This window comes from Solanum lycopersicum, chromosome 1, assembly GCF_036512215.1.
Source record: "Solanum lycopersicum chromosome 1, SLM_r2.1".
Lineage (NCBI taxonomy): Eukaryota > Viridiplantae > Streptophyta > Magnoliopsida > Solanales > Solanaceae > Solanum > Solanum lycopersicum.
This window is the reverse complement of record NC_090800.1, coordinates 1,428,412-1,443,252: the sequence shown is the minus strand read 5'-3', so window position 1 is coordinate 1,443,252 and position 14,841 is coordinate 1,428,412. Positions and strand designations below refer to the sequence as shown.

The window sequence follows — 14,841 nt, the reverse complement described above, 5'->3', positions numbered from 1 at the left end:
TTGCTCAACATCATATGAATCAATATTTTCAGACAAATAAAATATTTTAGTTACTAATATTTTATTTTTGACTTCAGAAAAATGCAAAAATAAAAGTGATTTCTTCTCGTTAATCTATCGTAGTCTTTTCTTTCATTCTTTGATTTGACATAATAAAGATAAGATATCAATACATATTTATCCATACTAGATAATGATTTAGAGATTGATAATAGATTGTGTGTTAATTTTCTTTGTATAGTTAATAATTTTATCACATAGTCAAAGGAAGACAATAAAATGAGATAAAAAGAAACAAAGATAATAAGTAATAAGGAACAATTGGATCACATAATCCCAAAATCATTTTTTTTTAATTTCCAAAAGTTAGTAAGTATGATAATGACAAACAATGAAAAGTCAAAATCTCAAACACAAGAAGAAAATTATATAAAAATAAATAAATATTATGACCCTAAAAAACTAGCAAATAAATTTCAAGAAAACATAAAAGAGTAATTAATTGCAATTTTGGTCCTCATCTTATAGATTTAACACACAATGACACAATACCTTTGCTTCTTGTAGTAGTTGTGTTGTGATTTAAGCTTTAATATCGAGTAAGTTAGGATCGATTATAAATATTTTTACTGATCATATTTTTCTATTCTAATTAATGTAATGATAAAAATGCTAATGTGTTCAAAAGAGACAAAGGAAGTCCTTAATTGTACAACCTAATAATGAGGAGGTAACAAATATAATTGATTAAGATTTTATGGTTGTTGTGATGACATAGGTGATTTGTGATGGTAGAGTTGATTGACGTTAATAGTTGACGATATTGATGGTGGTGACTGAAAAAATGTGTAGTGAATTATAAGGTGTTGGTGATAAGCCGTCGTGAAATGATTTGTAGTAAAGATTGACCATAGTAGTGGTAGTGACTGAGGGTGATGATGGAGGTGGCAGCAACGACAGTGATAGTTTATATAATTATAATAATAGAGGTAATAAGTGTGTAATCTGTAGATGGTAATTATCCGTAATGATTGTGATAACAAAGATGGTTGATGATAGTTGTGGTTTATAATGATGGAGTTGGTTAATGTTAGCAGTTTACAATGTCGATGGTGATTAAAGAATGTGTAATGATTAAAAATGCTATTTGTGGTAGTTGACAATGGTGTTAATTACGATTGTGGAGATAATTGGTAGTAGGAATTGACTGCAATAACGCTAGTGATTGATAATGATGGTAGTGAATAGAAATGATCGCGACAATGAATATACTTATAATAATGGAGGAGGAAAATATGATAGCGACTAACAATAGTCGTTGTCACCTATGATAGTTGCAATGCCATTGATAATTGGTGTGGTGGCGGATATAGACGATGGTTGTCGTGGTTGACATCGAGTGTGATTACAAAGGTGGTTAGTGGTGATAGTTGACAGTTATGCACAAAGTGTCGACGAAAAGTCGAAAATTAAACACAGGAATTATATTAAGACTTTATTCAATATCTTACCGATTAAAATCTATTTCGAACAAATAAATACTTCACAATTAAAACTTAAATAGGGACTGAAGTGTATTTTTAACATAGTTGAGAGACCAAAGTTTTAATTTTCTCAAAATATAATAAAACATACTTTTAGTATTATTTCATTTCAGTCCTCATAAATTTAAAACATACAAATAAGTATACAAATACTTACCAAATTATCAGTTTCACTCTCTCATACTACTTCTTCTTCTTCTTCTTCCTCTGCCGCTCTTCTCTTCTCCAAATCTCTTCGACCCAATTTTTTTCATCACCTAAAGAACCCCTTTTCATACCCAATTCAGCCCAATCGCCGCCGTGCGTTGTTTTCTTCTTCACCGTCAATGGAATCAGCTGCTGTGACGGTTGAGTCAGTTGCTGACAAATTGAAGAAGCAGAGTTTGGGAAATGATGGAAGTAACAGTAAACGTATGTTGAAACTTGAAGAGCTCAATTGGGATCATTCATTTGTTCGTGAACTGCCTGCTGATCCAAGAACAGATACCATTCCAAGAGAGGTTTTTTTTTCTTTCTAAATTCCCCCTTTTTCTGTTTTTGTTTGTATTTGCGTTTTTTTTATGTTGTATGAGATTGGGTTTTAATTAAATTTATGATCTTTATTAGATTGTTATTGTAAATTGAATTGTTTGAGGAGTGTGATTTCAAGTTGGGGTGAGGTAGGAGTGGCCTCTGTGATGGGCAAGGTGAGGGATGTGAGGGTGAGATGCTTTGGGCGTATGAGGGGAAGATGCAAAAATGTCCAAGGTGTGAGAGGTTAGCTAGATTGTGTATAAGGAGAGGTAAAGGTAGGCTAGAGCAGTCTTGGGAAGAGGTTATTAGAAATGAATGATACGCGTGTAGCTTACCGAGAACAAGATATGGAGGTCGAGGATTATGGTAGAAGGTCGAGTGTTGTCTAGTTCCCTTATCAGTATGAATATTATTACTTTCCTACCATCATACTTTTGTTTGTGATTTGCTTACTGATTGAAGAACATATGTGTTTTTTCTGTTGAATTAAAATTGGATTTTTATTTAATTTATCATCTTTCTCGAAAAGGTTGTTTTGGAGTGAATAGTTGGAATTTCATGAATACTTCGCTGATTTTGAGTATGTGTTATGATATTATTGTAAGGTATAGGACTTGAGTCTCAGATGGGTTAAATGGGGGCTGATGTGGATCGTATATAGCCTTAGGCTCTCCCTCCTTAATAGCTAGCTTTTGGGGTGTGGTTCTCCCGGGGTAGTATCAATGGTATCAAAACCATCTACCACCCTTCGTTCCTGGCGGCACCTGACTCGAAAAGGGCTACCTGGTAAAGAGATACCTACTTGTGGTAGAGTGAAAGCTACCCAGTGTGGAGTTGTCGAGGACGATGGATGCGGAGAGTGGTGGTTTGTTATGATCCTATTGCAAGGTATGGGACTTGAGTCCCATATCGGTGAGATGGGGAGCTGATGTGGAGTTTATAGCCTTATACAGCTTTGAGCTCTCCCACCTTAACAGCTAGATTTTGGGTGTGGTTCTCCCTGGGTTGTATCAAATCAAGTTGGGACTTCTAATGCTCTTACTTGTGGAAAGGATTCATCAGTTTATGTTCTGATAGTTTATGTGACAGTTTCTTTGGTCGTAAAGCAAAAAAGGTGAAATTCTTGATGTTGTACATGTAATAAGTGCTGCAGTCCCTTTCACTTTTAATGTGTAGAAGTTGTGCTTCCACCAATTTTCTTGATAGATTAAAATTAGTTTTAGTTGAGGCTCCCTTTCTTCGATCCCACGTTTCAGGTACTATGTAAGTTCTGTGAATTCAATTCCCATTTGAAAATATTGGAATGGTTTACAACCTTTATAGAAAAGGAAAAAAAATAAACTCGTTTCATGGCTCCTAGATAAATGAGATAGGTGAATCTTCTGATAGTAGTGTCTGCATAGCAAGAAAATTGAAATCCTCATTTTACATATTTAGTAAGTGCTGCAGTTCCTTTTGACTTCAAAGATGATGTGATGACGTTGATATTGTTGCCTTGAGGTGTGGAATTATGTCGCAAGTTATTTATTGGAGTCAATTATTGTACTTATGTAGGTATTGCATGCATGCTATACGAAAATGTTGCCTTCTGTTGAGGTGGAGAATCCTCAGCTCGTTGTGTGGTCAGACTCAGTAGCTGAGTTACTTGAGTTGGATCCTAAAGAGTGAGGTTTTAATGCTTGCTGAAGATTGTCCTTTCTAATGTATTGTGATGGAAGTGACACTGAGTTCTTTTAACCTTTCAGATTTGAGAGGCCTGATTTTCCACTTCTGTTCTCAGGGGCATCACCTTTAGTTGGAGCGTAAGTGTCACTTTTCTAGTTTGGATCTGCTTAAACTTTTAGTAGTCCGACAGCATGTTAAGTTGAATTTGCTTCTGCAGTGTGCCTTATGCCCAGAACTATGGAGGACATCAGTTTGGGATGTGGGCTGGTCAGCTAGGTGATGGTCGAGCAATAACTCTTGGAGAGGTTTTGAATTCAAAGTCTGAAAGATGGGAGCTGCAGCTAAAGGGTGCAGGGAAGACCCCATATAGCCGTTTTGCTGATGGTCTTGCAGTTCTTCGGAGTAGTATCCGGGAGTTCCTCTGCAGCGAAGCAATGCATAGTCTTGGAATCCCAACTACAAGAGCACTCTGTCTTGTGATGACAGGAAAAGATGTCAGCAGGGACATGTTTTACGAGTATGTTACTCCTTATAGTTTTTGTGACATTTAATCAGCAAGGACACGTGCAATCTATTCACTAAAATTGGTGGAGAACCACCTATCCACCTATATAGTATCTTCACTGTATACTTGGAGTATGTATAGGGAGCCATGTTATAGGATTATGCTCGTGAAACTTGTTTTTTTATCCATTCAAGTCTGTTTTTTGTTCTTTCTATGCTTGACTATATTCATATTCATGCAGCGGGAATCCAAAGGATGAGCCTGGTGCCATTGTCTGCAGAGTTGCTGAATCCTTTCTTCGCTTTGGCTCTTACCAACTACATGCCTCTAGGGGTAAAGAGGACCTTGAGATTGTGCGTACTTTAGCAGATTACACAATTAGACATCATTTCCCCCATCTAGAGAACATGTGTAAGAGCGAAAGCATATCATTCAGCATAGGCGAGGAAGATGATACGGTTGTGGATTTAACTTCAAACAAATATGCAGGTAATATATTGGTTTTCTTGAAGTGGATAATAGGGGTGGATTGTTTATGCCGTTGTGGAATCTGTTCTCCTTTTTAATGCTGAATTAGGTGTGACCAAAGAGAGTGATGGTATTGCCTCTTGATGAGTAGTCCTAGTCCTCAACATTCCAGTTGTCAGTATGACTCTTAATGTTTTTATATGCCTCTGTTAGTGGTCCTTTATGTCCTCCCATGTCTAAGTGGAAGGTATATCATATAATGTGTTTTACCAGCCACTTCTACGGGCTTGGTAGTGATTTGTCAGGCTTCTAACATCCATCTGGTGGTTAGTTTGAGGCAAACCTCTATTGTCAGAATCTAAAACACTTAGTGTAGAGAAAAGGAAGCATTTATTAGTGTAGAGAAAAGGAAGGAATTTATTGTCATTAAAAGATTCTACTTTTTGGTCTCCATACAATGTGGTTATATTGATTATCTTGAACTTGAAGTGGATGTATGGATGGATTGTTTATGCGCTAAATGTCAGTGATAGTAATTGCCTCTTCTGGATAGTAATGTCTCCGTATTTCCTTTATCAGCAAAGTCTTAATGATTTTCCTTGAACTGAGGGTCTATTGGAAACAGTACACTCTACCCTCCCTTGTCCCCGCTTGTGGGACTACACTGGGTATGTTGTTGTTGTTGTTGGAAAGGAAGTGCTTTACTGTCATAATAAAATGCTACCTTTGGTCTTAGAAGAGAGAAGAATCATATGTTCTGATTTCTGTTTGTTAGTATTTTTAGTTCATCTGACACCGGGAAAAATGGGCTTGGAGTTTTCATTCTTGTAATATAGTTCTAACTTCATTTCATTTTGTTCTGTGCTATTTATTGTGCATTTTTGTTATGGAACTGAAGAAAAAATATTTTTATTTGCATATTTTGACAAATTACTTTTCTCACATGCATTACTATATGGGTCTATTTGTTCAGCATGGGCAGTGGAAGTTGCAGAGCAGACTGCTTCCACAATTGCGAGGTGGCAAGGTGTTGGTTTCACACACGGAGTGATGAATACCGATAACATGAGTGTGTTAGGCCTCACCATTGATTATGGCCCTTTTGGATTTTTAGACGCGTTTGATCCCAGTTTCACACCCAATACCACTGATCTACCTGGCAGAAGATACTGCTTTGCGAATCAGCCGGATATAGGTTTATGGAATGTTGCTCAGTTTGCTACTTCTCTATCTACTGCACAGTTGCTAAATGATAAGGAGGCAAATTATGCCATAGAGAGGTGACGAAAAATATTACCATTTGCTGGAGCGTATTCTTTCCGTTGCTTTATACTGTTGAGTGACGTTTCGTCTATCCACTTTTTTAGGTATGGCATCAAATTTATGGATGACTATCAAGCTATCATGACCAAAAAGCTTGGTTTGGTCAAGTACAATAAACAAATGATTGGTGAACTACTTAAGAATATGGCTGTCGATAAAGTTGATTACACAAACTTCTTCCGATTACTATCAAACATCAAAGCCGATCCTACAATTCCAGATAACCAGTTACTGATTCCTCTCAAAGCTGCGCTATTGGATATTGGTCAGGAGCGCAAGGAAGCTTGGACAAGCTGGGTGAAATCCTACATACAGGAGGTATGTATAATTATCTTCTTTTCTTTGAATTAGGAGTCATCTTCTTCTCAAGCTCAGTCGTAGACTCGTAGTGCATCGTAAGTCATATCATCTTTGCAAGTTAAGTCCCATTTCTTAACATACATAACTTCATTTTTTTGCAACTGTGGTTGTAATTTTTATTTTTGTGTTGACTATGATATATAATTGTGGTGTGAAACCATCTCTGTGGTTTACAATCTGTTATTTTGTTCGAATGACAAATTGTAACCACGTATAAACAATATAATTTTCTGCCGAAGGGGGCTTGGATGAAACCTTCACCCTTCTCCTTCTCTGTAATGCAAGATTCTTAACTAGTCACTGTTCTACTCTACAGCTCTCTACTATCGGTGTATCAGACGATGAGAGGAAGGCCTCGATGAATTCTGTTAATCCAAAGTACATCCTTAGAAACTATTTATGCCAAAGTGCAATAGATGCAGCTGAACAAGACGATTTTGGGGAGGTCAGACGACTACTGAAAGTCATGCAACGTCCATTTGACGAACAACCTGGCATGGAGAAGTATGCGCGTCTGCCTCCAGCTTGGGCTTATCGTCCCGGTGTAGGCATGCTTTCATGTTCCTCATAAATTCTCTCTACTATATAATACAAGATATTAACTTGTATATGCATTAGAAATTTTAGCTTAAAAGTTCTTGTAGTAATGTGTAAAAGGTATAGCTATTCTCTTTTTATACCGCCTTTTTTTTTTTCGGAGGGTGGGGTGCGGGTAAGGATGGGGGTGGGTTTGTAGCATTTCTACGCGTATTTTGCGTGAGAAATACATTTTTTTGCGAGTTCCATACCAATATAAATTCAATTAGCTTGTTTGTTTTGAGCATTGATCAATCATTTCCTCTTGAAATGCATCGAGTAAGAAACTGTGTATCGATAGAAAGATAGAGCGATAGAGTCGCAACCATGATGATCCACTTATAGATGCTTAATATCTTATTCGCAAAGGTAGATATGCATTGTGCAGAGGCGAATTCACAATCTGAATATAGTGGTGATTGATTATCGTACTCAAAAAATTGTTCGATCTCCTTACACTCTCTCTCTATTTATTTATTTTCAAACTTCTTTTCGTGCCTATTTTAGTGTGTGGTTGTTATAAACTTATATCGATATTTGACGTTTAGATTTTATTTAGTTGTTACATGCAAACACGTCATTTCACAAAATGCGTGCAATATAATAATAAAAGAATTTTGATACATCCCAATAATTAAACGTTTCACAATTAGGAAACCAAATTTATTATTGTAACCTCGATTTTCCAACAAATTGAGATTTTTTATTTCGATTATTAATACCGCTACCATATATAACAGAGCTTTACACGTAATAGTATATGCTCGTAACAATATATCTAGTATAATTTTATAAGTGAAATTTAAAAAAGATAGAATATACGCAAACGAAAAAAAATCAAAGCATAATTTATTTAGTGAAAAATTTATAATTGACATACATTGTATCGGAAGTAAAATCATAGTTAAAGTTTTATTAAAACAAATAAGATTTAAGATACTCAAATAGGTAATATAATAATTTTAATTAATGATTAGAATGATTTATAGGATCTTTTTTTTTTTTTTTTGCATATAAGAATAAAATATTCATCGTAGTTATATTTCAAAATATTTTTAAAAAAATATGTTTCTTAAAAAATATTTAAAAGTTAAATCGATCGATTTGCCCTTCTATTTCAGTTTCCTCTATTTACCTTAAGCATTTTTTTCCGTTTCTATATGTTTATCTTATGATATTTATCTTACTTATGATAGATTGCAATATTCTTTTGTCGTTGTTTAACACACTCATTGATATTTTTAATTGAATAATATTATTTCATATTATATTATTACTGTTTAAAAGTATGCATCGTAATTTCTTTCCCAACTAACGTTAGCTGTGCTTGTTTGATCTTGAAAAAACATAGATTCAAATGATTAAAATATAATACAAGAAAAAGTACACATAAAAGAAAGTGGACAAATTTGGTATTTTGTGAAAAGTCACATGAACATGTTCTTTAATTTTATATAATATAGTCTTAAAATTAGAAAAAAATAAAATTATTTGAATCAAAGAGATCTACTTAATATTAGTCAAATTAGGTCTCACATGTCTTTGTTGCTTCTATGGAGTCAATTTACATTTTACCCCGATATTCGGTCATAAAAGTTCTGTTTCGATATAAATTTATATTTTCGTATCATATATCATAAATTATATTTAGAAATGATTTCAATTTTTAACGAACTTATCATATATCATAAGTTCAATATCATTTGTGAGACTTTTCTCGATTAATCTTCGATTAGTATTTTATTTTTTTAAAATTGTGAAATTTTTCAGTGAGAATCTTAAAAATTATAAACGATATTCTTTAAATATTACTATCATTATTTTCTTATATTTTATCCATTTACACATGTTTTGTCAGATTAATCACAAGCTATAACTTGACTATACATCAAGAATGGATTCCTCCTTTTTTTTATATATTAAAAAAAAACCAATATATTTCTCCATTTTTCATTTGAAATTAAAGTTCTCCACACTATGGAAAATAGTCATAGAACATTATTTCTTCTTACTTTAATTTTATTTTTCTCTAATTTATCCATCATTGTTTTTTCATTTGAAGACACATTATTAATTCTTGAAGAAATAAAATCCCAATATTCAAGAAGATTAATGGTTTCTTTCAATTCAATTTCTACAAATATTGGCAATGTGAATGAGAAAAAAGGTTTGAAAAATGATTTGAGAAGAAAACCTAGAAGTTCTTCAAATCCAATTCAAAATAAAATACATCATTGATATTTTTATTTATTTTTTATCTTTTTTTTGTTCTTGGTTTCTTCTATTTTCATTCTTAACAATTTAGAATTCAATGAAAAAAGAGAATTTAACATTTATTTCCTCTTCTTTTTTTTTTTGTAAATTAGTCTTTTTCATATATTTTTATTTTTGTGACGTTTATAGAGAAGGACTTACAGACTTCTAGTTTAGCTGGTGAGCGCTTTTGAAGAAGGATATATACACATGATATTTTAGAAGAATTCCATTTCCGAATGGAAGAGAAAGGTGAAAGATTTTACAAGGCATAACAGGAGCTCACACGATATGCATAGAGACAAATTCGTAAGATTTGTTGGGTCAAAACAAATAATACGTATTATGAGCTTGTACGGTAACTTTTTCGATAACAATTTGATATGATTGTGTCATATGTGAGTGTTATATTCATTTTATTTGTTTTTATGAAATTTTAAAATTGTGAATCAATTGATTAAGGTAGGAATGACATTTTTTTTATTAATGTGTAACATTGATGAATATGCAAAAATATATACATAATATTGTTATTGAGTTCCTTTCCTTATTTTATTTTTTTTTTGTCTAATTTTAATGAAGTGAAAAGATATATTGTTGTATTTTTTACTATATAGGATGAGATCCTCTAGTACAATTTTGCTCAAAAAGTAAAATATTATTATAAAAAGCATATAATATATGTAATAATAAGAATAAACAAGGTTTAGTGATATAAATTGAAACAAAATTTTCTTATTCTTAATCAGATATCTCAATTTTGAGATTTGTCCCTTAAATGAGCTTATGCAATGAGTTCTATGCAACCTAAATTTAAATAAGTCAAATCAGTGAGCTTGACATAACAAGGGTTCTTTTCAACGACGTCATTTATCGTGATATTAAGACTTACTAAGCATATGTTTCCGCTTTTGCATTTGTTTCATTTAATATGATTTGATATAATGTCAAGGGTTAGCTTGAGACCACTCAACTGAATCTGAATATCGTATCTCGGCTGGGGTATAGAAACGGATCGTAACACTTTTATCTCTTTCAAAATCATAATTTTAGTAAGAATAAAATATTAAGTATTGATGAAAGAATTACTTGATAATTTATTTAGTTTAATTACTTTACTTGTTATCGAGATGAAATCACCTCAGTGAAATCCAAAGATGATATGTAAATCGAACATACCATTAATTTAATTCTATATATTTCAACTTTAAATAATAAAAAGAAAGAGTAATCATTCTATTAAATCCATTCTTAAAGATGATATATAGATACAAAGAACAAAAAAGAAACACATAAGCAATGCTATTAACTATTCTTTTTCGATCTTGTCTTGATAATGAAAATTATAACAAAATCTAATGTAACGATCAATCTGTTTTCGAACACAAAAAAAAATCCTAAACTAAAAGCAAGTTATAAATAATCAACAATTCAACGAGATAAAGACGATGGTAAGGCCAAAGCTATTGAGTTCTATCGAAACCCTACCATATATGTTCTCTATCAAACCTCAACTCCATCTTTCTCATTTGTCATTCAGCTAGAAAACACCAGTTTATGATACTAAACCGCGTTTAGAAAATTGGATTTCGTTGATAGGGGATCACATTATGTCGTAAATACTTACCGTGCAACGCCAGCGTCGTGAGGACTACAAAGAGTTGATGAATTCTGCAATAAAAATTACCATCTGGGAATCATAGGCATGGCTCTCCAACTCAAAATGGCCAATACCTTCAATTAGATGAGTTTCGACACGTCCTGCTGCAGATTTAAGCTTATTGTTCAGTTGTTTCACGGTGGTGAATCCGTCTTGTGTCCCCATGATGAAGAGCTTTGGTTTAGGCGACTTCAATACGTTTTGGTGATGTCGCCCGAAGAGGACTGATGCCAATAAACCAAAAGGGTAACCAATACTTACATAGCCCACAATCTGTTCAACCTGATCCACAGCAGAGCCTGCTATTGGTGCACCTGTTGAAAATGTATATCGATAATGAGATAACAACAACAACAACATATCCAATATAGTCCCACAACGTGAGGTCTGGGGTGGTAGAGTGTAATGAAAAGCAACTGCATTAGCAAGAAGCCGTATTGAAAACAATTAAGAAGGGAACAAGTAGCAACAACAAATAATACGATAATTGTTAACCAGTCCATGTTGGTTGCATTTATCAACTGCATATGTTACTACAGAATCTATGCAACATCTTCTCTCATTGATTTAGAAGTAGCTTGTTTTGTAAAGAAGCAAAAGTACTAGTAATCTGCTCAAACGGCATTTGACATGGTATATTGGAGAAAATGATAGAGAGACGTGATTTTATTGCTTACCAAAGCAATGCAACGAGCACTTAGATGAGTCATGCAACTTATTTAGAAGGTGTAAGAGGGAATAAACTAACGACAAAGGGGGTATTTATTCCGCTCTCGCTTCAAGTTCTCTTCCTACTTCTAGCACTTTAAACTAAAGAATTGATCAGGTTTAACCGGAAAAAATGGTCTTACTTCCTCTACATTCTTCTTTCCCTCTTCCGTTACTTAAAAAAGACAACTACAATCTCATGCTATATATACTTACGTTGTCATACATCACGACAGACTTGAAACGACCATATAGGGTTAAAGTTTTTGTACTAGACATGTTTAAACTTAGGCGGCAACTAACCTTGATTTTACTATTCAGAGAAGGCAATGGAGACCGTTCAAAGTAAGGAGATCAGCAAGACAGACAAATATGAGAGGATGGGAAAGCAGTGATCTTCGGAAACTTCCCTTCTTCCGAAAGAAAAAGGAAAAGACAAGCATCATCACAGAGCAAAAAGCAGTTTTATCTAATTGTTGCCATTGTGTGCATTTTTTGTGGCAAAGCTTTCTATAAATGATTCATGGTCATTAATGATTGCCAACAGAAGAAAGTTGTGAGTCAACTCCGCCAGGGACGTGATTTTAGACCCCTAACGTTCTTGAGAATCGCTTGCTGCTGCATGCGGATACCACAGAGATATTAAAAAGCAATTTAGTTTGAAGATACCTATTTATAGTTCATCAATCTGATTGTTTTACGGTAGCATTTCTTTTTTAAATACAACATGATTAAATGTGTACTACTTTAGCACCTCCTCGATTTTCATGGACAAGAAAGAGAGAATGAAACATCCAACACCTATGCCATTAAAAGTAGCAGCAAAAGAAAATAACAAGTATGGACTTGAGTAGCAACAAATCACGTGTGCTTGAAGGATGGATGTTAAAGACACCATGTATTTGCAAAATAGAGCTCTACAACAACATCCTGTGATCCTACAAGTGAGGTTTGGAGAGGGTAGAGTGTCCGCAGACCTTACCCCTATCTTGGGAGGTAGAGAGACCGTTTCCAATAGATACTCAACTCAAGGAAGAGAATATCAAAGTAGATCGAAAAAGAAATAACGGGAACAAAGAAATCATAAACTACTATAGCAAGCATGACAAAACATTCTGCAATAAAGCACAGTCCATTTAACCTAATAGTGTGTAATTAGAGCACATAGCATGAAGTCCTCAAGAAAACTCTAAACTTTAGAAGAACAAGAAACTTCTAAAAGATATTCCTCTCAATAGACCTCGATAATCACAAGTTACCAGCTTTAAAAAAAAATTAGAAAAACCTCTACAACCACCTAATATTGAATATGTATGAACCAAAACCACAACCCATGAGTTCTCTTTGCTTCCTTCTTCTCCTACTGCTTCTTCCACTTCCTTTTCCTAAAACAGGCTATGGGTTCGGTGGCAAGTTCGGAACACACAATCTTCAAATCCTAGATTCGCCTTAAAGGATACAAAATCTTCAATCTTAAATCCAATAGGAAAAGGAAAACATTTACTTTCTCTACTGAAAGCATGCAGCAGTTTCCTATCAAATGCGACTCAAGAACTAACTTTCTTGATGGTAGGAATCAACTTATATATCCTTGTAATCTGACAAACTCAACGCATCTAGCTGTCTACTGCACTAAACTAGAGTATTTAGCTAACAATTAAAGCTATCAGAAAACAGTCAGTAATTCTCTTAAAATTAAATGAATAGATGACACAATTGCTCTCTTTATTTGGAAAACACAAGAATGACACAAAAAAAATTGGAAAATCCTTCTAAATTGTGGCACCAAGCAACTCAGCTAAAAATACAAAAATATCTACACTATCAGTGTAGTTTAACTGTTAAATGAACTGACACAATGCAGTCCTTGTTTGGAATAACACAATGATACAACAACAACAACATATTTAATGTAATCCCACAAAGTGCTAAGTGAAACCTTATCCCAACCTGGGGGAAGAAAAAGCTATTTCCAATACGATAATTGAAGAAGTCATTGAACAACATCATAGAAAGCATAACTACAACAAAACAAAAAAACGAATACGATAATCGAAGCATAAGAAGTAGCAAACAAGAAGCTACATGAGTAATACTACGACTACTAGTATGGAAGTATAAGCAACACCACACTCTACTACCTCCTAACCTACTACCCTAACTTCTAAATAGTGGAATACTACATAAGTGACATTGAATCAAACATCAAAACAAGAAGCTACACGAGTAATACTATGACTACTAGTATGGAAGTATAAGCAAGACCGCACTCTACTACCTGCTAACATTGAATCAAACATCAAAACAAGAAGCTACACGAGTAATACTACGACTACCAGTATGTACGCATAAGCAAGACCATGCTCTACTACCTGCTAACCTACTACCCTAACTTCTAAATAGTGGAATACTACATAAGTGACATTGAATCAAACATCAAAACAAGAAGCTACACGAGTAATACTACGACTACTAGTATGTAAGTATAAGCAAGACGACACTCTACAACCTACTACCCTAACTTCTAAATAGTGGAATATCATATAAGTGACATTGAATCAAACATCAAAACAAGCTTAACTTAAAGACAACCCCATAAACTTAAAACCCCCAAAAATGACATCTTTACACTAAAAAAAGGGAACAAATTTAAAATTCTATATACCTGCAGAAGAACCCACCAACAAAATCTTGTTGACAGATAGATTTTCACAACTCCATTTACAAACAGCCACCACATCCTTAATTTCTTTAAACCCAGTAACAGAAGGCTTCCCAGTTGATCTTCCAACACCTCTCATATCAAAGGTCAAAACTTTATACCCTTTTCTTGATAACCCACTTGCTATTCCTCTCAATAGACTCTGACAACCACCTAATATTGAATATGGATGAACTAAAACCACAACCCATGAGCTATTTTTGCTTATTTCTTCCCCTAATCCTTCTTCTTCTTCATTTTCATATGGGTTTGGTTTGAAAATTGTGGTATGGAGCTTAACCCCATCACTGGTTTCCACTATACAAGAATCTATAGTAGGAGTTGTTGACATTTTTGATGATTTGGGGAAGAATTAGACAGCCCAATTGCCTGTTTAGGTTTTTTGAGGGGTCAAAATGACAAATTGGAAAAGTTAAGAATCAATCTTTGCTAATTTTATAAGTTACGTTTCGATAATTTAGCTTCTTTGTTATAATTTTGTTTGCTATGGAGGTTGCAATTTGCATATTTCTGTTCATTTGTAAATTTTATGTACGAATATATA

General features: G+C 33.9%; 2 protein-coding genes across 2 annotated transcripts; one reads left to right on the top strand and one right to left on the bottom strand.

Moving 5' to 3' along the window:
• The first annotated feature begins 1,710 nt into the window (after positions 1 to 1,710).
• LOC101266256 (uncharacterized protein) lies at positions 1,711 to 7,205 on the top strand. Its single transcript, NM_001328656.1, has 8 exons — positions 1,711 to 2,044; positions 3,612 to 3,721; positions 3,803 to 3,859; positions 3,940 to 4,239; positions 4,469 to 4,716; positions 5,669 to 5,975; positions 6,063 to 6,336; positions 6,695 to 7,205. Exons 1-8 carry the CDS (start codon positions 1,871 to 1,873, stop codon positions 6,947 to 6,949), a joined length of 1,725 nt encoding a protein of 574 aa, NP_001315585.1. The 5' UTR covers positions 1,711 to 1,870; the 3' UTR covers positions 6,950 to 7,205.
• A 3,236-nt stretch (positions 7,206 to 10,441) lies between these two features.
• On the bottom strand, positions 10,442 to 14,814 carry LOC101244219 (uncharacterized). The gene is made up of 2 exons (XM_004228651.5): positions 14,241 to 14,814; positions 10,442 to 11,181 (listed from the first exon to the last, which is right to left on the bottom strand). The coding sequence occupies exons 1-2, from the start codon at positions 14,626 to 14,628 to the stop codon at positions 10,859 to 10,861; spliced, it is 711 nt and encodes a 236-aa protein (XP_004228699.1). The 5' UTR covers positions 14,629 to 14,814; the 3' UTR covers positions 10,442 to 10,858.
• Between the last annotated feature and the right edge of the window lie 27 nt (positions 14,815 to 14,841).

Bases quoted from the DNA above. Each gene is read 5' to 3' on its own strand.
- LOC101266256 (NM_001328656.1), top strand. From the start codon at position 1,871: ATGGAATCAGCTGCTGTGACGGTTGAGTCAGTTGCTGACAAATTGAAG. The intron at 4,240-4,468 runs GTATGTTACTCC...ATATTCATGCAG, and splicing joins AGCAGGGACATGTTTTACGA to CGGGAATCCAAAGGATGAGC. The intron at 5,976-6,062 runs GTGACGAAAAAT...CCACTTTTTTAG, and splicing joins GCAAATTATGCCATAGAGAG to GTATGGCATCAAATTTATGG.
- LOC101244219 (XM_004228651.5), bottom strand. From the start codon at position 14,628: ATGTCAACAACTCCTACTATAGATTCTTGTATAGTGGAAACCAGTGAT. The intron at 11,182-14,240 runs GTATATAGAATT...CATTTTCAACAG, and splicing joins GTTGGTGGGTTCTTCTGCAG to GTGCACCAATAGCAGGCTCT.